The following is a 25,792-nucleotide window of genomic DNA, read 5'->3' as shown; positions in this document are numbered from 1 at the left end:
CCTAAGAAGAAATGATTTAGCTACTAAATGAGAAGTATAGTATTTGATTAGCTTAGCTGAATGAATTTTTATCTGATTCACCTAGGGAAATTGTTGTTAACAATAACCAGATTCTGCTACCTCCCATGCCTACCATCCATTGTGAAAATCATGCCTTTTAGCCTGCTCAGCCGGGACTTGTAACCCAAGGGAAAAGCACAGACTAATTAGGCTCTTCAGTAACAAATGGCAATATGTGGAATCTATCTAATTCCAGTTACCTAACTGCATGAGTAATTTTTTGCCTCGCATAAGAGGTCATTGTGGGGTCATGAAGACTGACGTGCCAGCAAGTTAAAGAAGTATGGGTTGGATGAATGGACTATAAGGTGGATAGAAAGTTGGCTAGATTGTCGGGCTCAACGGGTAGTGATCAATGGCTCCATGTCTAGTTGGCAGCTGGTATCAAATGGAGTGCCCCAAGGGTCGGTCCTCGGGCCGGTTTTGTTCAATATCTTCATAAATGATCTGGAGGATGGTATGGATTGCACCCTCAGCAAGTTTGCAGATGACACTAAACTGGGAGGAGAGGTAGATATGCTGTAGGGTAGGGATAGGATACAGAGGGACCTAGACAAATTAGAGGATTGGGCCAAAAGAAATCTGATGAGGTTCAACAAGGACAAGCGCAGAGTCCTGCACTTAGGAAGGAAGAATCCCATGCACCGCTACAGACTAGGGACCAAATGGCTCGGCAGCAGTTCTGCAGAAAAGGACCTAGGGGTTACAGTGGACGAGAAGCTGGATATGAGTCATCAGTGTGCCTGTAAGGGGTTAAGAAGCTCAAATAACCTGGTTGGCACCTGACCAAAAGGACCAATGGGGAAAGAAGATACTTTCAAATCTTGTGGGGGGAAGGCTTTGTTTTGGTGTGTTCTCTTGGGAAGCAGAGAAGCGTCAGATCAGAAAACTCCTTCTCCTATAAACCATCCTAAAAGTCTCTTATATTACAAATTGTAAGTAAAAGCCAGGCAAGGCGTGTTAGATTATCTTTTGTTCTGCTTGTGAATTTTTTCCTTTGCTGGAGGGAGGTTTAGTCCTGTTTTTTGCAACTTTGAAAAGTTCTGCTGTCTTTTTGAATCTTTTGTTATCCTGTAAATTTATTTTCCACCCTGATTTTACAGAGCTGATTTTTACCTTTTTTTTAAAATAAAATCCTTCTTTTAAGAACCTGACTGATTTCTCTATTGTCCTAAGACCCAGGGGGTTGGGTCTGTGATCACTTTGTAAACAATTGGTTAGGATATTATTCTCAAGCCTCCTCAGGAAGGGGGTGTAAGGGCTTCGGGGGATATTTTGGAGGAATAGGAACTCCAAGTGGTCCTTTCCCTGATTCTTTATTAAATCACTTGGTGGTGGCAGCATACCATTCAAGGGCAAAGAATTTGTGCCTTGGGGAAGTTTTAACCTAAGCTGGTAGAAATAAGCTTAGGGGTTCTTTCATGTGGGTCCCCACATCTGTACCCTCAGGTTCCGGGGGGGGGGGGGAACCCTGACACTCCCCCTCTTGGTTGCCCAGCAGACTCTGAGTCTGCCCTTGGCTCCCCATTCCAACCAGGAACAGTGTGCCTCTCCCTGAACTACCAGCACACAGAGCCCCAGGAACCTAGACAAGTTCCTTGGGGTTTACAGATAGGTAAGGTAAAAAAATAAACATGGAGCAAAACCGCAAATCTATGCCTGAGTACCAAGAAGAAAAACAGTGCTTAGAAATTTTCAAGAAAAGTGAAGATGGGAGCGAAGAGGAAACATTCCACTGCAAGTACTGCAGTACTGAGGTCAGTGCTCACACTGACAGACTAAAGAAGCTTGTCAAAAGCAAGCAACACAAGAAGCTTAAAGAAGAAAATGAGTTTTGGGACCGTCAATATCTGGAGCTTTCACCAGGGCTTTAATGAAAGAGAGGACACAGTACGATTGTATCAATGAATTTTTGTGTGCGCTCTTTGTTTCGCTGGACAACCACTGTTAATAGCAGAGGGGCCTATTGGTGACTTTGTGCAACAATCCAGTCTAGCTGGAAAAACCCTTCCTAATGCAGACAACCTCACTCATAAGTATCTGAAAGAAAATGATGCTTTAGTATCTAAACTGATGGAACGAATTGATGAAAATGTAGCGTCTGGTCTGATTTTTGATGAGTCTCCTGATGCTTTGGACCCTCCGATTCTTGTCCTTTTGTTTTTGTTTTTTTATTTCTAAGCAAATAAACCTGCATAGTTTTGTGCCGATGTGACATTCATCCCCTCTGCTGACGCAGCAAGAATGGACATGTTTGAGATGTACCAACTAATCTGGGAAAATGTGACCACAACTAACATAGATTCTGCTTCCTAAATTTGCATGGGAGATTAAACTCAATTAGAAACCGGAGCTGCTACGTATATTTCCTGTCCTGCTCATCTGATTAACGTTGCACTGTCAGCTACAGGAGAAATGAAAGACGTGAAATATTGCATCATTGGATTCGGGGCCATTTTCAAGCATGCGAACAAACTGAAGGCTTTGTTTTACACAGTGCGAGACGAGTGCAGAGCCAGATGCCAGTTACCTTCCCCTAACATTTCACATTGGTGGATGAGTTTGTATTTCACTGCTTGTCCTATAAATAACGTGTGGACTGTGCTAATGCGTCTCCTAGATCATCTTGATCTTGAGTTCATCTTAATCTAAATCATCTTGAGTTTGCTGGTTCTAAAGCAGAAACTCTGAAGAGACTGGTAAATAACCAAAATGCCCACCAGATTCTATGCATCAAGGTAGCGTTCACTGCTGAAAACTTGGCATCACTGTGTGACACAGTAAACGCTGGAGTTTTCTCTGACTACTGCCAACACATTTGCCAACACAGACATTTACCAGATCCTGACAACCAAATCTCAGCTGAACTGAGCACAAAAGCTACAGGAGAAATATACAATGAGAAAACCCATCCATTTCTAAAAATCCTTCCCACCCCAGAATACAAGAACCAAAGAAGCGTTCAAAAGCTTCAACACAATGCTCAGCGAGAAATAGGAGACGACCATGGTCCATAATCTGAACCCCAAAGTGTTTGGTGCTGAAGATTCTTTCTGGAATGTCATCCAGGTGTTGCACCCCTTCCTCAAGGTGAATTTTGCAGCAGATTATGACATTATGCCAAAGTGTTTCAACCATTTGCCACTAAAGATGAAATTTCAAATCTGAAAGGGGAATTTACTACTTACATGAACTTGCCTAGCCCTGACTATGTGAAACTGGATGTGCTGGCTTTTTGGAACAGCCATCAAGACACACCTTCCAAATTCAGCAAAGTGGCATGGCGAGCTTTGAGTGCATCCCCTGGATCTATAGACGCAGAGCACTGATTTTCAAAGCTGGACTACCTCCAAGACAGCAAGACGCTCAATGTGAGTTTGAAGATACTTTGAAGAAAATTATGTGAGCGGATTTCTGAACAAACTGCTAGCTCTGAGAGAGAAAAAATATACCTTTGTACATTTAAAAAAAAGTTTCAAATACATTGTAGTAAAATGTGTATATTACAAAAGATTTTTTGTTTTTCTCCCTCCCCCCCCCCATTTTATCTCAGTTTTAATGTTTGGAAAATAAACACTGAAAACTCACCCCCTTTTTTTTAAATCAAATAAAAACTGAAAACGTGGAACGTTACATATACAACGAACACTACAAAGCTTGCACTACAAAGATCAATGGGAAAGTGGGTCCCAAGTATTCCAGAACAGTGGCCTACAGACGGTAACAATAGTTGACAATTTGGCCCCAGATAATTGTATGGGATAATTACAAGCCTTACCAAAGTTATTATGGACTTTACTGACTACATTTGACTTAAAAGATGTCATTTGACTTACCAGCTGTCCTAATGGTTTTATACTGATGTTGAATATTTAGGTGGAGAGGAGTGAGCTCATCCTGCTCCAGCTACCTGCAAAGTGAGGCCATTACAGCTCTGACCCAGGCCCAGTTGTCCTTTTCAATTCATGGGCAACGTATTTGACTAGATCTTTCATTACACATTTAGCTGAGTGAGCTCAGCATACTTGCAGAGTATATCCTCAAACACAGCAGAACAATTTTTTGCTCAAACTTAAGGCAGAGAACAAGCCCTAAAAGTCTGTGCTTATGAATTTAGTTTTTGAAAAGTTCAAGCAAGTGGAAAGAAGGCATCAGGAGGACAAGCCTAACTACAGTCACTGCCACTGGTATTATTTTATTGAGTCACATGTTTGTGAGCGATCCATGTGGACCTGGGATAACCTGTGTATGTGGTCAGCATACAGTGAAACCTCTTAGGAGCAGAGCTCAGGAACCCACAATAGATTTGTTGGCCAAGGATGGGTTTTGGCAAGGTGACAGTCCTTTACTAGCTTTTATGAGAGTGCGTGCCATTCTCACAGTCCAAACTGCTACTACTTGCACTGCTGATGTTTCCTTATCAGCACGTCTGAAGAACTGCTTCAGTATCTGATAAGACTGGCTCAAGTTCATGTGAAATTCAGATTACAGAGGAACATAAGTGAGGCGATAACACTGTAAAATAAATAAATGTTCTGTACACAGTCACGCTTTTCCTGGTTTGGGGCAAATCTGCAAGGTTTTACTGAATGCAAACACTTATACTAAAAATATAAAGTATGAATTTTTTTAATTGCAACATTAACTGGTGGAGATGCTGCAATCTTGTTAACAGCTTTATACCAAGAGGCAAGTAAATGAAGAGAAAAAAATGAGGCTAGCTGAGCTCCCAAAATGTAACAGTATTTGTATCATACACCCCCTTTATACATTCAGTTGGGAGATGGGAACACAGAAATCAAGAGTTCCTTTTACATCTGTGCCCTCTCTGATATGGGGATGCTACAAGTTATCTAAGCAGGGCAGAGAAGCCATCCAAGTCCCAGTGGACTAACCTAACCTGCCCAGGTGGCCCTTTCTTAGCACAATGTCCTGACATAGTCTGAGACTCACTTCGCCTCTCAAGGATATGGCTTTGCCCTTTAACCTTCTCAGCAAACGCCATGAAGAGTCTAGTATATGCCTGGATGGCTGGGTCCTAGCCAAATAAAATAGGTCCTCATGACATCCAGTGTGTGACGTTTCATTTAACCCAGGGTGGAATACAATTTAGGGAAAAAAACCTGGAAGTGAATAGACTGATGTGGAACTCAGAAGCCACCTTACTCAGAAACTTCATGTGTGGCCTGAGGCCTCTAGCCTCATGAAAGACTGCTGGGTAGAGGAGGAATAGGAGGCCTGCCACGAAGGGCCGGATCTCCCGTCCCTCTGCCTGACATAATGGCTACCAAAAAGGCTGCCTTGATTGACAGGTGGTAAAGAAAACAGGTAGCCAGTGGCTCAAAGGGGAAAATCATTTGTCCAGTTAACACAAAGTTAAGGTTGCAGGAAGGAACAGGTTGCCTGACTGGTATGAAAACATGTGAGCCCTGTGAGCAATCTCAACGCCATGCGGTGGAAGAAACCGGTGTAGCCTAATACAAGAGGATGACATGCAGATATCACTGCCATGTGTACTCGTACTGAGCTAAGGGAGAGAAATGATTGTTTTAGGGAAAGAAAATGATCCAGAGAAGGGTGACTAAAGTGCAAGTGCTTGCTCAGACCTCTGCTATACATGATTGTGAGAGTTGGTCCTTTGAAGGAACAACTAAGAAGTAGATCTATTGAAAATCTATCTATCTATCTATGTACTGGACACCATGGACAGTGAAGCCACCAATAAGTGATACTTTCCAGACTTTGCACAGGTTGTTGATCCTTTGTTCTCACCACCACTCGATACAATCTACGTACAACAGGTATCTAATCTTGTTTACTACAGCACTTACGCCTAAACTAAGCCGCTTCTGATCAGCTTTATCAGGCAGTGAAGTCAATCATACAGCCTGGTTTAATCTATTCTATATATGTTCTGATGCTCATCACCATAGTATCGGAGTCCCTACCAGTAGTGCATTAAGCAACACGACTAACATCTGTTGCATGTGATTTGTACTCTCATCCTCTTCTTCCCAGGACGAGAACTGTGTGAAGTTAGATTGGGTGGGGGTTCTGTTTTCTGGGAGATGGATTTTTGGGTTTTATTTATAATATAGGTTGTCTGTTTCTTGATGTTCTCATTTTACCAGTGCTTGACTTTAGGTATCGTTCCTTAGCATGAATCCTTGAGACTTTGCTGTATAAATACGCCCATCAGAAGCTTCCGTTCGAGTATTGCACTGCTCGGTTATGTACCATTTATTCCAGTCTTGCCACTGCTCACAAAGGGTGATATTTACATCTGTGCAGAGGCCCCTGCAAAGCTCGGTGAGCACTTGAGTCCTCACAATTGGATTAAGTATGTTATGCATAGGATTAGTACAGCCCCAATGAATTTCACCCTTACACATTCCCTTCTCCTATTTGCGCCTTTCTGTGCTGTTGCTGCAATAGTGATTTGTTTCAAGGGGAAGGGATTTTATACAGGGAAGAGCCAAGATACAAAGCTTAGCATAAAAGATCTTTATCACATGGATGAAATGCACAATGGACAGCATGAACACACAAATTTTTTCAAAGGAAGTCTAGTTACATTGTACACTGTGAGGGACACTTGAACTGGGCAAGGGTCCAATCCCCCAAACACATGGGCACAAGTCTCTTTACTCAGGTGAGTAGACCCCCACTGAGTCCAATGGAACTACTTGCATGAATGAAGTTACTCATGTTCGGAGGATCAGGATCCAACCTGGTGGTACTATTATCTGAGGCCAAATTCTGCCTTCAAAATGTGACTATGGGGTTCTTTTTAAAAATGATTTGAGCTGCACGTGCACATTATGGGGACAGAATTGGTCCCAGCAAGTCAGCATTGACATGTCACAGTCCTTTCTGCGACACTATCAGAGATGCAGCAATAACTGTGTCTGGAAACTGGCTATGTGAACCAAAATCCTGGATAAGTGAGGATACGTGGAACAGCATGAAAGAAAGGAAACAAGCCAAACCAAACATCAACTGCTCAAAAATAGCTTCAGAAAAAGCAGCAGAAAAAAATTCTATATAAAACAAAGGATAAAACAGTAAAAGCAGCACAAGAAGAGACAAGAGGAAATATATGGATAAGATCACCAAAGAAGCTGAAGTGGTTGCTGAAAGAGGAACAGTAAAACACTTTATCATCAACTCAGCAAGGTTCTAACTGGCAAGTTTAGATTAGCCATAGGGCTTGTTAAGGATAAACAAGTAAAGACAGAAACAGCAGAAAAAGAACAGAGTGATGGGCAGAGCACTTTTAAGAAGTGCTAAACAAACCAACTCCACAAGAAACTACTGACTTTGACAAAGAAATTAAACACCAGAGCTGGACATCTTAATGTATCACACCCCAAACAAAGAAGGTACAATAAAAACCTTAAAACTTGGGAAAGCTGCAGGTGAAGACCAAGTCACCAGGAAAAGTTGAAAGCTTGTAATGATAAGAGAAAAGGAGTACTTGTGGCACCTTAGAGACTAACCAATTTATTTGAGCATGAGCTTTCGTGAGCTACAGCTCACTTCATCAGATGTTTACCGTGGAAACTGCAGCAGACTTTATATACACACAGAGAATATGAAACAATACCTCCTCCCACCCCACTGTCCTGCTGGTAATAGCTTATCTAAAGTGATCAACAGGTGGGCCATTTCCAGCACAAATCCAGGTTTTCTCACCCTCCACCCCCCCACACAAATTCACTCTCCTGCTGGTGCTAGCCCATCCAAAGTGACAACTCTTTACATAGTCAAGTCGGGCTATTTCCTGCATAGATCCAGGTTTTCTCACATCCCCCCCACCCCCATACACACACAAACTCACTCTCCTGCTGCTAATAGCTCATCTAAACTGACCACTCTCCAAGTTTAAATCCAAGTTAAACCAGAACATCTGGGGGGGGGGGGGTAGGAAAAAACAAGAGGAAACAGGCTACCTTGCATAATGACTTAGCCACTCCCAGTCTCTATTTAAGCCTAAATTAATAGTATCCAATTTGCAAATGAATTCCAATTCAGCAGTTTCTCGCTGGAGTCTGGATTTGAAGTTTTTTTGTTTTAAGATAGCGACCTTCATGTCTGTGATTGCGTGACCAGAGAGATTGAAGTGTTCTCCGACTGGTTTATGAATGTTATAATTCTTGACATCTGATTTGTGTCCATTTATTCTTTTACGTAGAGACTGTCCAGTTTGACCAATGTACATGGCAGAGGGGCATTGCTGGCACATGATGGCATATATCACATTGGTGGATGTGCAGGTGAACGAGCCTCTGATAGTGTGGCTGATGTTATTAGGCCCTGTCTATCAGAGGCTCGTTCACCTGCACATCCACCAATGTGATATATGCCATCATGTGCCAGCAATGCCCCTCTGCCATGTACATTGGTCAAACTGGACAGTCTCTACGTAAAAGAATAAATGGACACAAATCAGATGTCAAGAATTATAACATTCATAAACCAGTCGGAGAACACTTCAATCTCTCTGGTCACGCAATCACAGACATGAAGGTCGCTATCTTAAAACAAAAAAACTTCAAATCCAGACTCCAGCGAGAAACTGCTGAATTGGAATTCATTTGCAAATTGGATACTATTAATTTAGGCTTAAATAGAGACTGGGAGTGGCTAAGTCATTATGCAAGGTAGCCTGTTTCCTCTTGTTTTTTCCTACCCCCCCTCCCCCCCAGATGTTCTGGTTTAACTTGGATTTAAACTTGGAGAGTGGTCAGTTTAGATGAGCTATTAGCAGCAGGAGAGTGAGTTTGTGTGTGTATGGGGGTGGGGGGGATGTGAGAAAACCTGGATCTATGCAGGAAATAGCCCGACTTGACTATGTAAAGAGTTGTCACTTTGGATGGGCTAGCACCAGCAGGAGAGTGAATTTGTGTGGGGGGGTGGAGGGTGAGAAAACCTGGATTTGTGCTGGAAATGGCCCACCTGTTGATCACTTTAGATAAGCTATTACCAGCAGGACAGTGGGGTGGGAGGAGGTATTGTTTCATATTCTCTGTGTGTATATAAAGTCTGCTGCAGTTTCCACGGTAAACATCTGATGAAGTGAGCTGTAGCTCACGAAAGCTCATGCTCAAATAAATTGGTTAGTCTCTAAGGTGCCACAAGTACTCCTTTTCTTTTTGCGAATACAGACTAACACGGCTGTTCCTCTGAAACCTGTAATGATAAGACCATTGATAAAAATCACCAAACTTTTCAACAAAACGTGGGACCAGGAAAAGCTTTCAGAACAACAGATAGTCAAGAAAAGTGATCCTAGCAATTGCCATTACTGGCAAGGTGCTGCACTCCTTTCAGTGACAAGCAGGGTCTCTGCAGTATCTCTGAAGCAGGTTAAAGGAAGCAGCCTGAGGCAAAGCTAAGGGAAGAACAGACTGGATTTTGACCTGTAAGATCATGTGTCAACCAGATTTTCACTCTAAGAAAAACCACTAAGGAAAGTGCAGAGTGGCAAAAATCCACTCATCATAAATGTCAATAGATTTTACGAAGGCATATGACAGCTTCCATCTTAGTCCAGGCCACAGCATCTTGACGTGTGATGGTATGTCAACAATAATAATTAACAAGATCAAGACTTTATATCAAGATGCAGCTTCCATAGTGAAAGTAAACACAGACCTGAGCTAATACTTTGATAGATATTGCTGTCAAACAAGAAGGCACTCTCTCACGTCTCTCATCACAGCTTAACACTAGAAGATTTAGATTTTGCTGATGAGATAGCTCTTCCAAGCAACCGGTCAACCAACATAAGCAAAAATGAAAGATTGTCCAGCTTCACAAAAAAGATGGGGTAAATAGTTATGAAAAAACAAATCTAACGAGAACCCGAGCAACCCCAACTCAAGCACTAAGTTAGAAGGCAAAGGAATACAAGAGGCGAGGCAATACACATACCTTAGTGGTAACATGCAAGCCAGTGGGGACGTCCAGAAGGAAATAATGGCACAAATTGGCAAGGCAGCAGCTGCAGTCACCAGTTTAAGCAAGATTTGGTCAATAATAATGTATGGCTTAAAGACAAAGCCACAAACCTTAAACTCAATTTTTTTTATATATTTTAACAACGGATGTGAAAGCTGGAAACCCACCAAGAGTATGGACAGACACCTGATGCCTCAAGAAAGTAGTAAATATTAAACTGAATTAATTTATGACAACTGCTGAGATCTGTCAGAGCTCAACAATCCTGTCTCCAACACTATCCAAAGAGATGATGGCAATATCTTGAACGTGTGTTAAGAATGAAGCCAGCGCATCTGCCATGGCAGGCATGCTGTTGGGCAGCTGGAGGAACATGTAAAAAGTGGCCAACAGAAGGAATCCCTCCATCAAACATGCTTAGAGAGGGAAAACATATGGGACTTAATGAAAGACATCCAAATAGTGGCCCCAAACAGACAGGAATGGTGGAACCTTGTTTGAGCCACTGAATCATTCCTAAAAAGAAAAGGAGTACTTGTGGCACCTTAGAGACTAACCAATTTATTTGAGTATAAGCTTTCGTGAGCTACATTCATTCCATACATACATACATACATCACTTCATTCCTGATGGCACAGGAAGGATTCAGATTCAGAGTAAGACCACTCCTCTTCAAAAGGATAATTGATTGCTTGAATTTTTTTTTAAACAAATCAATTTATTTTTCAAAGACCTGAGTTACAAAGAACATTCAACTGTGCAATGCAAGAAAAAGCCAAAGGAATTTAATTCTTAACCCCAATGTGAGGAATACAGATTAGAAAGCCTGCCTGGGATGGGAGGAAAAAGCTATAGCAACATCTTGAGTCAGATTGCGAACCGCAGCCACATGCAGCACGGGAATCTCAAATATAAAGGGGTGATTTTTGTTCTACAGATTTAAATTGAGTTAGTTGAGGCTGCATAAAAGCCAGCTTTCAATATCCACTCAGAACCGAACCTACTGACTAGTTAGGGAGCTTAGCATGGCAAGCACAGGAGTGGTGACACATTAAACTTCCATGTTGCACCTTAAAGCTTGTAGCAAAGCAAAGCAGCAAAAAAAAAAAAAAAACTTCAAGTTCGCTGATATCAAAGTTAAAGACAGCAATCTGACCCACTCACCCTTTTCACTGGTATCCACAGAAAGTTTCTTAATGTCATCAGCCAGCACATTCTGTGAGTTCTCTTGTCCATTCTCTGCATCATTGTCATCAAACTGAGCCTCTATAATGACATCCGGACTCTCAGCATCTCCTTTCACTGGCTCTCGAGGAAGGCAAGTCCCCAACAGCTCCTCAGGGACATCTGATTCATGCGTCGCTTCTGTCTCTTTGTCACTGCCATCTGGCTTTATTACCTGAAGAAGCAGGGGGGAAGAAGATGCATGCTAAATCATTGAGCTGGAAAAAACACTATCTTCCTTTCTCATCTGTGTCCTGGGGGCAGGGGAAGAATGTATAATAGATGGCTAGTGGCACAGTGAGATTGTCAGGCAACTAGATGCAGACACTGCATTATGGACAGAGGTTCCTCTCTGGGAAAAGAGGGGAGGAAACTCTGGGGAATAACGTGGCTTTTGCAATACACCTACTGAACATTCCTACAGTTTTCAGAGTAACAGCCGTGTTAGTCTGTATTCGCAAAAAGAAAAGGAGTACTTGTGGCACCTTAGAGACTAACCAATTTATTTGAGCATGAGCTTTCGTGAGCTACAGCATGCATCCGATGAAGTGAGCTGTAGCTCACGAAAGCTCATGCTCAAATAAATTGGTTAGTCTCTAAGGTGCCACAAGTACTCCTTTTCTTATTCCTACAGTTGATACCTACCTCCCACATCCAGAAGATACCCAGTAAGGGGCACTCATCCTAAAGCAGAGGGACAGATGCATATGGGGAAACTTCACAGGTAATATAGCAAACTAAACCATGAACAAAAATACCTCTACCAATAAAGTGAGAGAGGCTGACAGGACCGGATGATGTACTCTTTCGCAGAATGCAGAGCCAGTAACTGTTCCATGTGTGACTCTGGGGATCAGAATGGAAGCCATCAGACTGGAACTCCGCATGCTACCGTTCTAAGCCCCTCTTGTTGCCTCAAGCTGTCATGTCTTGCCCATTCTCTGTGCAGAATGTAATTTGGGATATTTCATCTCAGCAATAACTGAAAGGCCAGCTAAAATTCACATGTATCTCTACAAAGAAACCGTGCTTTCAGATTACATGTTATGCTTCAGTGCTTTATAATATATTTGTTAGACTTCCTCTGCCTCTCTCTTTTTGGTATTCATATTGCTTGGGAGTTTCCCCATGCAATTAACACTCACCTGGAGGTTTACAATTCTTTGTATTGCCAAGCTAGAACATGAGAGCACTTCATAATACCAGTAGACAGGCAATGGGAGCCCTCGGACATACAGCAAAAAGCTTGTCCATTGCACTAAATATGGTAGATTTTCTTGTCATTTGGAACCACTGTAACTGACCTCAACAAGTGCCAGCTGAAGGCAACAATATTAAACAAGAAAAATGGCATCTAAAAAAGCTTCAGAGATTTCTGTTTTAGTGACTGGAGAACAAATAGATCAACCAATGTTCTGAAGGCAAGCTTTTCAGGATTTCAGACATACTATAGAAGTACTTTCAAGCAGTGCCCATGTCCTTGTAATATTTTCATAATAGGTAATAAAAATAAAATCAATTTTAAAAGGGATTAATTTCAAATTATTTTTTAAAAACTAAAATGACATTATTCTGAACTCTCATTACCTTTCGTGACTCAGTGCTTTTCATCTTCATCTTTGCTTTTTTTTATGTATATAGTTTGTTTCCATAGCAGGTTTTGAATTAAACATTACATTGTTTAAAAAAAAGGGGGGTGGGGGGAAAGTCTGGCAGAAGGCACAAAAGTGACTGATTATTAAACCTGGCTACATTCAGCATATAAAATACTGACACACAATGATCTGGGCAAGAACAGTCTATTAGATTAGCAAACTGACAGGGCTCCACACACTAGTGACTGCCAGCGTGGCTATCCAAAAAGAAAACTAGTGTCAACAGTAACATTTGGACCCTAACACAGTCAGATGTGAATGTGTTCACCTCTTAAATTTCAATCACAGAGCTTCATTTTCTTCAATGCATGCAAACTCCACCTGAATTGCTCTTTTCCCTTGAGACAGTACAAGTGATGTTCCAGAGTGCTACACTATAAATCCTTCTATATCCACTACAGCTAGCAACATCAAATATATTGGAACGATAGTGACTGCTCTTCTGAAGGTGTGGCACAGAAGAGATTAACACCTGATGACTTTGTGTGGAATTAGAAGAAAGGACAGCTACTGCATTTTAAAAGTACTATACATGATTTCCCTGGATTTCCCAAAACTTCTCAAAGTCATATCCACTCACTGCTGTCACTGACTAGTATAATATTCCACGTGTGGCAATCAAAAACTCCATTTACATTTTGTACCTAGAGGGAATGGATCACTATCACCTATAGCAGGTTTATTAGTACAACTCAGGAGTCCACAGAACTTGGATTTAATGATTAGGGACCTCTGCACAGGGCAAACATCAGATCAGTTTGGGCTACCTAGCATAGATTCATAGACTGCAAGTCCACTGTGATCACCTAGTCAGATCTCATATATAATAAAGGCCATAGAATTTCACCCAGTAATTCCTGCAGCAAGTCCACAATTTTAGGGACCCTGTATGACACGAAAGTACAGTTCTCCATTAAAATTCACAAAATCAAAGGCTAATGGGCACGATCAAAAAGCTACGAGGTAATATGAGTGCAGCAAGCAGACTCCGTTGCAACATCACCCTTAGGTATTGAATAGCAGCACATTTGATCATCACAACAGATGAAATTCTTCTTATATACAGGTTTCAGAGTAACAGCCGTGTTAGTCTGTATTCGCAAAAAGAAAAGGAGTACTTGTGGCACCTTAGAGACTAACCCGTTTATTTGAGCAAAAGCTTTCATGAAGTGAGCTGTAGCTCACGAAAGCTTATGCTCAAATAAATTGGTTAGTCTCTAAGGTGCCACAAGTACTCCTTTTCTTCTTATATGGAGCATCTAAAAGTCATAATGTAGTTTCATTTCATGTTTCTATTACTGTGGTTCATACATGCTGTCACACTGGTAGACCAGGTGTCAGATCTTGCCAAGCCTGGAAGCATCAGCTGAGCACTGACAAATTTATAGCTAGAAACTAGGTCAGCTCACCTGTATGTTAGTGTTGTTCAAGATACATGTTAAACTTGTAAGGATGGGTTTAGACTCTATAAAATGCTTGAGTTGTTGCATGCATTAATCTTACTTGTAATTTCTGTATTCCGGGTTATAAGGTAATATGTAAGTTTTGCTTTGTAACTGTAAAAATGCCTGCTCTGAACTTGTGAACCCAGACAAGAGGAGTGGTTCCCTCGCCCATCAAGAAGGGCTGTGGAGACTAAATTGGCCATTGTGAAACACTGTGATACAAAGACTGGGTGAATGGCCCTCTTACACCCAGGGAGGTGCTACATGCATGAAAGCTCATCCCACCAGCTTGAATTTTGGGAGGAGGAAATAAAATGGTTGACAGGAAAATTAATCTCTTTGCTGTCTGGACTCTCATGAGACTGGAGCTAGGAAACAGAAGCAGAGATCCCCAAAGTCAACCTGAGTTAACTCTACAAGACATTCAGTGCTGACAAATTACAACTCTGTCACCTTTTGGAACCACAGACTAACTCATCTGTGTGTATACAAAGTATATATACAGATGAACAGCACACTGATACACAAATACCCTTTCACCAACAGCACAAGAAGAAGAACTCCACAGAACTCTCAGGCACTGGTACTCTCACTGAAGGACTGTCCGGATATTTGGACTCTCTACTCAGACCCTATGCCACCAGCACTCCCAGCTATCTCCGTGACACCACTGACTTTCTGAGAAAATTACAATGTACTGGTGATCTTCCAGAAAACACCATGGATGTAGAGGCTCTCGACACAAACATCCCACACACAGATGGAATACAAGCTGTCAGGAACAGTATCCCTGATGATGCCACAGCACAACTGGTTGCTGAGCTCTGTGACTTTAACCTCATGCACAATTATTTCAAATTTGGTGACAATATATACCTCCAGACCAGTGGCTCCACTATGGGCACCCGCATGGCCCCACAATATGCCAACATTTTTATGGCTGACCTAGAACAACGCTTCCTCAGCTCTCGTCCACTCACGCCCCTTCTCTACCTATGCTACATTGATGACATCATCATCATCTGGACCCATGGAAAGGAAACCCTGGAAGAATGCCACCACGATTTCAACAGCTTCCACCCCACCATCAACCTCAGCCTGGACCAATCAGCACGGGAGGTCCACTTTCTAGACAACACGATGCAAATAAGTGACGGTCACGTTAACACCACCCTATACCGAAAACCCACCGACCACTATGCCTACCTTCATGCCTCCAGCTTCCACCCTGGACACACCACATGATCCACTGTCTACAGCCAAGGGCTGAGATACAACCGCATTTGCTCCAACCCCTCAGACAGAGACCAACACCTACAAGATCTTCACCAAGCATTCTCAAAACTATGATACCCACATGAGAAAATAAGGAAACAGATCAACAGAGCCAGACGTGTACCCAGGAGCCTCCTGCTGCAAGACAAGCCCAAGAAAGAAACCAACAGAACTCCAATGGCCATCACATACAGTCCTCAGCTAAAACCTCTCCAACGCATCGTCAGTGATCTACAACCCATCCTGGACAACAATCCCTCACTTTCACAGGCCTTGGGAGGCAGGCCAGTCCTCGCCCACAGACAACCTGCCAACCTGAAGCATATTCTCACCAGCAACTACACACTGCACCATAGTAACTCTAACTCAGGAACCAATCCATGCAACAAACCTCAATGCCAACTCTGCCCACATATCTATACCAGCGACACCATCACAGGACCTAACCAGATCAGCCACACCATCACCGGTTCGTTCATCTGCACATCCACCAATGTAATATACGCCATCATGTGCCAGCAATGCCCCTCTGCTATGTACATCGGCCAAACTGGACAGTCCCTACATAGAAGGATAAATGGACACAAATCAGATATTAGAAATGGTATTATACAAAAACCTGTAGGAGAACACTTCAACCTCCCTGGGCACACAATAGCAGATTTAAAGGTAGCCATCCTGCAGCAAAAAAACTTCAGGACCAGACTTCAAAGAAAAACTGCTGAGCTTCAGTTCATTTGCAAATTTGACACCATCAGCTCAGGATTAAACAAAGATGGTGACTGACTCGCCAACTACAAAAGCAGTTTCTCCTCCCTTGGTGTTCACACCTCAATGGCTAGAAGAGGGCCTCATCCTCCCTGACTGAACTAACCTCGTTATCCCTAGCCTGATCCTTGCTTGCATATTTATACCTGCCTCTGGAAATTTCCACTACATGCATCCGACGAAGTGGGTATTCACCCACGAAAGCTCATGCTCCACTACGTCTGTTAGTCTATAAGGTGCCACAGGACTCTTTGCCGCTTTTACAGATCCAGACTAACACGACTACCCCTCTCAAGCTATACACAGTATGTTTGCCTGCTTTAACCTGTGAATAACTCATTTCTTTTTCCAGGTTAATAAATCCCTAGTTAGTTTACTACAGGATCGGCTACAAGCATTGTCTTTGGTGTGAGATCTGAGGTACAAAATGACCTGGGGCAAGTGACTGATCTCTTAGAACTGGAAGCAAACTGAATTCTTTGTGATCTTTGGTGTAAGTGACCATTTATCACTTAGTCCAGCTTTTCTGGGTGGCAATATAGACCGGAGAGCCCAAGGGGACTCTCTGTGACTCCTTGGTAAAACTGTTATCGTGCTTCAGGAGCTCACACTTTGATACTGGGTTAGTGAAATCTATTTACAGAACTTACCACCAGCTTGTGGGGTCTGCGCTGCTTTTTGACAGTCTGTCATGAGGTTGGCACTCATGGTCGTGAACCACTCCAGACAGCAGGACACATGCAGTAATACTAAAAACTTTTATAATTGTATATTTAAACTACTTCTGTTACAGTCCGCTAATTTGCAGTCTTTCTGGATGAGTCTTTCCGATGCATCTGACATTGTATTTACTGAAAAGTAGGGCATTTCACACTGTTATGTAATCATGGAGTGAAAGGATGCAAAGTTAAGGTTTCTTAAAGGACCTCAATTCTGGATTTCCTGATTTTTGCACAAAGTCTCAACCCCAAAGTTGTGTTAAGAGATTTTTGGATGGTTTTTACATTGAAATGTAACTTTTAATAAGCATTTTGTTGAAAGTCAGCTGCTCACTTGAATGTCTGATCCTCAAGATAGCGGTTGAATAGATTTCCTGCAACTTTCAACAAACATCCTCCCCTGAACAAGCATCAAGGTTCTGCCACACCATGATTTCGGAAAGTTATAACCCTCTAAAATAGGGGCTTTGAATGAAAGTACCATCTCAACCACAGAGGACAATAAAAACAGCTAGTGAGCAAGTGCATCTTGGCATGGATAAGTGAAATCTGTACAGCCTGATGGTCACTTCTCTGTATTCTGCATGGTTTAGAAGTAACCATAAATTCAACAATTGTCCTTACTTGTGAGGAATTAATTCCAACAAGAAACTGAACCAGGAAACTTCATGTCTAAAAGCATTAAGACTACCTATTGAGTTACGGAAGAGACTGCTTTCTCAGTCAGTAGTAATCCTATGAGGCCTGTTCCTCATATTCCATAGACTTTCCATGTACATAGTCTTCTATCCATACAATGACAAAGGCCAGTCCTGTTTATTCTTTGAAAAATCTTGGCTTTTCTAGTTACTGCCCTTCAGTAACAATGTTAATGATGCCCATGACCAGTCTACATTTCACAAATTGAAATTATTCAACTAGACACCACTGAAATATTATGGCCTGCCCCAATGGAGCCCTGTATCACTAAGTATGCACGTTGTGTTGTGCACATAAGTGGATTGTGGTTTTGTGGGGCCCTGGGCCTGAGCCCTCCCCACCCCTTCCAAATGCAGTTTCCCACCCAGACAGACACCCATCAGCACTCCTGCTGGGGAGCGGGGTCGAGGCACAAAGGCTTCCCCCGCCCACCTGGTGCTCCTGCTGGGGAGCAGGGTTGGGGCACTGGGGTGCCCATTTTTCCAGGACCTCCCCCCCAAATTGGTCGGGGGGCCCTGGGCATGGGCCCCATTGGCTCAATGGCTAATCGACTATTGGTTGTGCAACTTAGTACACACAGAAGGAAGCATGAAGAGTCCTGCCTCATTTAAGTCTCATTCAGTATGCAACTCAATTAGTCATACATGCATGAACAGGGCAGCTTTCACTCAGAATATCGGTAAATACTAGCTAAAACACATTGCACCCAGGTGTGATTTTGAAACTCATACAACTTAATTAAATCAAAAACACTGTCACCAGAACACTCGAGGGCAGTTCTGTTCTACCAGGTGTGTATCTGCCCAGGATACCATTACTACCTCAAACAGGAAAAACCTTTAAGTTATTACTTAAATAGCCTACTGTATAGGTGCTCAGTTTTCAAAACCACAATAATTTATTTCCAAACAGAATTGCTTCAAAAAGGTCAAAGGCAGCATTTGTCTTCATTTTCAAAGCCTAATAGCGGTTTTATATTGGCGCACAGGAATCTCAATTAGTGAGGGCATATTTTCAACAAATGAACAAATTTCAGTTAGACAACAAAGGAGCCTGGCTATGAAATTTAATAGACAAGCCACATGTGATCAGCTGGCAGCCCTAAGGGGATTCTTATTAATGTCTCCGCTTCTGAAGTGCTCATGAGACAAACCAAAGTAAGAAGCCTTGCAGTGACCAGGAAACATGTCATCTCAGGGTACAGACAGTATCTCCCTAGGGCCCATTAGGTTTCTACTGAGGTTCTGCAACTAGACCAGAGGCAATGCAACATTTTAATCAATGAACTAGAAGTAACCATCAAGTCACAGCTGATAAAATTTGTGGCTGATACGAACACAGGTGGAATGGTAAATAATGACGAGGACACGGCAGTCAGACAATGCAATCTGAATCACTATGGTAAGGCCATACCTATGGATGGGGGAGTGTATCCTGGAAAGCAGTGACTCTGAAAAGGATTTATTGGTCATAACAGACAAGAATCTCAACATGAGCTCCCAGCGTGATTCTACTGTAAAAAAGGCTAATGCAACAATGTACAACCAGAGGAAAAGTAAGTATGAGCAGGGAGGTGATTTTACCTCTCAACTCGGAACTAGCGAGACAGATAGTAGAATACCACATACAGTTCTGGTTTCCACATTTTTTAAAGGCTGTTCAAAACTTGGAGAGGGTGCAGGGAAGAACCACAATAATTACTGGAGAGCTAGAGAAAATGTCTTACAGTGAGAGTTTTCCACTTAATTTATGAAACAGAAGATGGTGAGGTGATATGGGTGCAGTGTATAAGTATCTTCATGGGAAGAAAATACCAGGTGCTAACGTGCTCTTTACTGTAGCAGAAAAGGGCATAACAAGAACCAGTGGCTGGAAGCTGAAACCAGACAAAATTCAAATTAGAAATAGGACAATCTTTTTATAACACTAGAACAATCTACCAACGGAACTGGTGGATTCTCCATCTTAGAATCATAGAATCATAGAATATCAGGGTTGGAAGGGACCCCAGAAGGTCATCTAGTCCAACCCCCTGCTCGAAGCAGGACCAATTCCCAGTTAAATCATCCCAGTCAGGGCTTTGTCAAGCCTGACCTTAAAAACTTCTAAGGAAGGAGATTCTACCACCTCCCTAGGTAACGCATTCCAGTGTTTCACCACCCTCTTAGTGAAAAAGTTTTTCCTAATATCCAATCTAAACCTCCCCCACTGCAACTTGAGACCATTACTCCTCGTTCTGTCATCTGCTACCATTGAGAACAGTCTAGAGCCATCCTCTTTGGAACCCCCTTTCAGGTAGTTGAAAGCAGCTATCAAATCCCCCCTCATTCTTCTCTTCTGCAGGCTAAACAATCCCAGCTCCCTCAGCCTCTCCTCATAAGTCATGTGTTCCAGACCCCTAATCATTTTTGTTGCCCTTCGCTGGACTCTCTCCAATTTATCCACATCCTTCTTGAAGTGTGGGGCCCAAAACTGGACACAGTACTCCAGATGAGGCCTCACCAATGTCGAATAGAGGGGAACGATCACGTCCCTCGATCTGCTCACTATGCCCCTACTTATACATCCCAAAATGCCATTGGCCTTCTTGGCAACAAGGGCACACTGCTGACTCATATCCAGCTTCTCATCCACTGTCACCCCTAGGTCCTTTTCCGCAGAACTGCTGCCTAGCCATTCGGTCCCTAGTCTGTAGCTGTGCATTGGGTTCTTCCGTCCTAAGTGCAGGACCCTGCACTTATCCTTATTGAACCTCATCAGATTTCTTTTGGCCCAATCCTCCAATTTGTCTAGGTCCTTCTGTATCCTATCCCTCCCCTCCAGCGTATCTACCACTCCTCCCAGTTTAGTATCATCCGCAAATTTGCTGAGAGTGCAATCCACACCATCCTCCAGATCATTTATGAAGATATTGAACAAAACCAGCCCCAGGACCGACCCTTGGGGCACTCCACTTGATACCGGCTGCCAACTAGACATGGAGCCATTGATCACTACCCGTTGAGCCCGACAATCTAGCTAGCTTTCTACCCACCTTATAGTGCATTCATCCAGCCCATACTTCCTTAACTTGCTGACAAGAATACTGTGGGAGACCGTGTCAAAAGCTTTGCTAAAGTCAAGAAACAATACATCCACTGCTTTCCCTTCATCCACAGAACCAGTAATTGAGTCTTGAGACTCAAGACCGGATGCCTTTCTGGTAGAGAAGCTTTAGCCAAACACAAATTGTGCTTTAGTCATACAAAATGATTGGGTTCAATACAGAGGTAACAGGGTGAAATGTAATGGTCTGTGATATACAGGAGGTCAGGCTAGAACCCTAGATGATCTGGCGGTCCCTTCTGGCCTTAAACTCTATGAATCCCTGAAAAATGATGAGTTACGCACATGCATGAAGCACAGAAATCAGACCGAACAAGTTTCATTTTGAATTAAGATGTGACTGAAAACAGGGGGCTTTGAATGAAAATACCATCTCAGCCTTAAACACAAAATCGCTACCACAACAGTAATACAAACACCACCATTTCACACCCCTATTGCGGAACACCCGCATCCATTGCACCATCAGTTTTTTCCATTTTAAACTGGACTTTATTCTGAAAAAAACCCCAACAAAACAAATGTCTGTTCTTTTTCATTCCTGCTTGGCTAAATAAAATACGGTACTTCCAATAAGGGGAAAAACACCTGTCCCCATCACCTTCCATTCCTGCTGTAATCTCACTTATTGTACCAGATGGCACTGGCAATGGAGAGTAGTTAATAAAGGCAACTGGCTTCAGTATGCGCAGTTAAGAGATTCCTTTTAAAACACACCAATAAGGTTAGCGTTACAACACTTTAATTCTAAGTCACTGGAAATATGCACGAAAGGCCAGCAGGATGGCTATAATTTTATTTCCCAGCACACACCACAACTGGATTTGATAAATGTGCAAACATCATCCAGACCCAAATTGCTCTTATTGACCGTACAAAGCTATTTGCCTACTAACAGGGCTTTGTTGTACTGATTATTATTAATACATTACATGCATAGTACTATCGGTAAGTCACTGTGGTGCCGTTACAAGGATGAAAGCTTTCGCATTTCTCAATTCATATAGCAAACAAGGTTACATTAAGAAATGTTACTGGTCTTCCTTAAACTCATCACAACAAACAGACTTGGAGTCCAGGTCATGGAATGAAGTCCATACAACTCATGTGGGTTTGGCATATCAATGTCTGACAAGACCATCCACAGTTTTGAAGGCCTCCTGAAAGCAACCCACCACACCTGCTATACTATAGGGACAGCAGGGTTATTTCTTAGCAGTTTTCTATGTGCTCTCCTGTTTTTCCCCAAAATTCTGGGGAGTTGAGCAAGACCGGACACGTATGTTTTCAAAGCCAAGTGTAGAGAGATCTGGCTGTGGGACTGTTAAACTGGTTAATTTCTAAAATTTACCCACTCGCACCCACTACCAAAGTTCTCATTCACACCAAGCTCTCCATTACGACCTCCTCTCCAACCTCAGAGTCTAGTTAACATGCAGCTCCCATGGCTATATCTTCCCTGTAGTTAACTCAGTGATTGGCACCCACATCTGAGCACACAGGTCAGCCTAGGCTAAGTGTGAGCAACCACAGTGCAAAGCCATACACAAGTGGCTGGGTTCTCACAGGTGCTGCTCTCAACATCTGTGTCCCTAGCATTTCTTGGGCATACCCCATTGCTCTGTGTGCTGCAGTAAGCGGACCCCTTCCGGAATGCCTTCCCAGGGAATTGTGGAAGAACTTGTCTGTCCTTCTGGATGCCCAGGGGGATTGTAGGATGGCATTGCAAGACTATCAGCACTCGAGTGAGCAAGCCTGCATCCTCACGGCAAAGTGAGCAGCTTACCAACCCACATGAAAACATCACTCGGGTTTTAGCCATCAGCTCCAGATGAACCAACTAGCCTTGGTTGAAAACACCACTAAACTCAAGTGACAGGATTTGGTGTGTAAACAAGAGGGGGGCTGGAGCAACACCTGAGTAAGTGCCCAAGTTAATCCTGCAGTGAAGACATACCCCTAGAGATTCAGAGATTCTCAGGCCAAAAGAGGTCACTGTGATCATCTAGACCAGGGGTGGGCAAACTTTTTGGCTCAAGGGCCACATCGGGGTATAGAAATTGTATGGCGGGCCATGAATGCTCACGAAATTGGGGTTGGGGTGAGGGAGGGAGTGAAGGCTCCAGCTGGGGGTGCAGGCTCTGGGGTGGGGCCAAAAATGTGGAGTTCAGGGTGCGGGAGGGGGCTCCAGGATGGGGTAGTGGGGGTTCAGAGGGCAGGAGGGGAATCAGGGCTGGGGCGGGGGATTGGGGCATGGGAGGAGGTCAGGGGTTCAGGCTGTGGGCGGCACTTATCTCAAGCATCTCCCGGAAGCAGAAGCATGTCCCCCCTCCAGCTCCTAAGCGGAGGCGCGGCCAGACAGCACTGCGCACTGCCCTGTCCGCATGTGCCTCCCCTGCAGCTCCCATTGGCTGTTGTTCCTAGCCAATGGGAGCTGCGAGGGTGGTGTTTGGGGCGGGGACAGTGTACGGAGCCCCCTGGCCACCCCTACGCATAGGAGCCGGAGAGGGAACATGCTGCTGCTTCCGGGAGCCGCACAGAGCCATGGCACTCTTGGAGTGGCCAAGCCCCAGACCCCACTCCCTGGCGGGAGTTCGAGGGCCAAATTAAAATGTCTGAAGAGCCGGACACGGGCCATAGTTTGGCCACCCCTTATCTAGACTGACTTCCTGCATCGCACTGGACATAGAACTTCCCCAAAATAATTCCTACTTGATCTAGAGCCTATCTTAAATAGTATTCCTCTCCCACCACTCTAACCATGCCACCTCCACTTCATAAAATCCATTTTCCGCTTTCTTTTCACTGGTGGCTTCCTTTCCTGGGCTGTCTCCTCCTCTTTATTCCCTGCTTCAGTCTCTGCTTAAAATATCAGAAATTATACAATTTGCTCATTGCAGATTTCACATTATTTATTTTAACTCTGGTCCCTCCTTTTCTACCCTCTCTCTTTTTCATCTTCCTGTCCTATGTTTATTTCAGTCGACAATTGTTAGATCTCCAGGCAGGGATTTTTTTTTTATTTAAGGAGCCAGGCAGAGTTACAGAACTATATAAATATTTATTATTAATAGTAACCTTCCAGCCAAACGTCTCAAAAGACAGAAATGCTTGTTGAGCATGAACAGCAGCCTCAGACAACTTTATCTGCACTCACCCATCTTGATTTTGACCTACCATTTGTCTGTAGTATCTGTAAACTCGATGAATTTCCCTTGCCCTATATCTGCCACAGGTTTTTAATATACTTTCCACCACCTCTTCCTCGTTTGTCATAATACACAATTGCCTCAAACCTACCACTCCTTAAATCCTCCTTACGCCTTAACCTCCTCCTACCATGACTACTGTAACCCCATCCTCTATGGTCTCCCCAGTCCTAGCTCTCCAGACCCTAGCACAATACTGCTGCTTGCCTTCTCAAGTGCAATATATGAAGTAGTATGATCACTCCCCATCAGTAACTTCCAGTTTTATTCCATACTATTTAAGAATGTCATCATATGTTAAAACAGCCCCTTATCTTCTATAGCTTATACTCTTTATCAGATCCACTTAAAATAGGAGAGGAAGCAGTAGAACAGTTATCAAAAAGAAAGTGTTATTCTCCGGACAATAGTAATTGATAGCACAAAATCAACAATGGCACCACTCATACTAACCTGATACCGTAGAAGGATTAGGTGTTGAATCGCAACTACATGGCAGAGATTTTGATTAAAAATGCGTGAAACCCTTCAATCTGCTTCGACAGCAGTGATATTAATGGCATCTAGTAATGAGAACACAGTAAACCAGAGATGCTGGAACTAGGAGTGCTCGGGGTGCTATCGCACCCCCTGTCTAGAAGTGTATTCCATTATATACAGGGTTTACAGTTTGGTTCAATGGCTCTCAACACCCCCACTATAGAAACTGTTCCAGCACCACTGCAGTAAGCTTGCAGAAACCAGCCCAAGAAAAACACTGAATATGCCAGTGAGAGAAACGTCTCTGCCCAGAGCTGGTAAGAGTTCCAGAATCGATGTGCAACAATGAGAGACACAGTGATGGTAACAATGTATTAAAACAAAAAGAAAAACCAACCAACAAGATGCACATTGTTCTCACGGACACTTATTAGTACTTGTTTTAAAGTCGAGCCACTTTATTGTTTTCTTTCCACTTTAGAGAAGTCTGCCCTCGAAGGTCTGCAACAGTTTTAGATGCTACACATTTAGTATGGCCTGGTCAACACTTGCCTCACACCCTTCCTTTCTGCTCCCCAAACATTGTTCAAGTTGTTGGGCCAAAAATTAACCTTGTCTTCAGAATGAGCATATTTTCCCCAGCTAATCCTCTCTGCACTGAACCCCAAGAACACAGGAGGCCCTGCAGCAAACAGGGTATGCAGGTGGGGTCCAGTGAATGCATTCTATCCCAGCTATATCAGTTTGGTCACTGAGGGACAAACAGCAAACGCACACATGGTTTTCATACGGAGATGCACCATTTCATGTTTATAACAGCAATGTGTAGTTAGAGATATTCTGTCAAGCATATTTCACGCCCAACACGCATGGAACAGCCCCAACTGGTGAGGTGCAAGAGTTTTGGTCCAAGATCCAAACTTTAACCTAGCCCTCCAAGCTCACCCTTCCCCACACTGCAACCCTACCAGGAGGCCCATGCAATCCAATCCAGCATACACCGTTCCTTCCCCTCCTACAAGCAAGGCCTATTTTTAAAAAGTGCCCTATAGAACTAGCAGCCTCCCTGCTGAGACCTAGTGAATTGCTCTCTGGACCCTGGGGCTTCTTGTAGCCTGTTCACTGCAAGACCTCCCACTTTGGTGCATTTCATGAGCAGTGTGCTTTACTCCAGGCCACAGCTAACTGG

General features: G+C 43.2%; 1 protein-coding gene across 3 annotated transcripts in view; it reads right to left on the bottom strand.

The window, feature by feature from the left end:
* Nucleotides 1-25,792, bottom strand: part of DIS3L2 (DIS3 like 3'-5' exoribonuclease 2) — a 282,912-nt gene that overhangs the window by 179,581 nt on the left and 77,539 nt on the right. For all 3 annotated transcript variants that reach the window (XM_048863668.2, XM_048863662.2, XM_048863667.2), the window contains one exon: nt 11,189-11,423. In XM_048863668.2, coding sequence (XP_048719625.2) covers nt 11,189-11,423 — 235 coding nt within the window. The remainder of the gene's footprint in view (nt 1-11,188; nt 11,424-25,792) is intronic.

The sequence above is a fragment of the Caretta caretta genome, chromosome 9, assembly GCF_965140235.1.
Source record: "Caretta caretta isolate rCarCar2 chromosome 9, rCarCar1.hap1, whole genome shotgun sequence".
Taxonomy (NCBI): domain Eukaryota; kingdom Metazoa; phylum Chordata; order Testudines; family Cheloniidae; genus Caretta; species Caretta caretta.
Note: the sequence above shows the minus strand (reverse complement) of the source record. Positions and strands in the feature narration are given on the sequence as shown.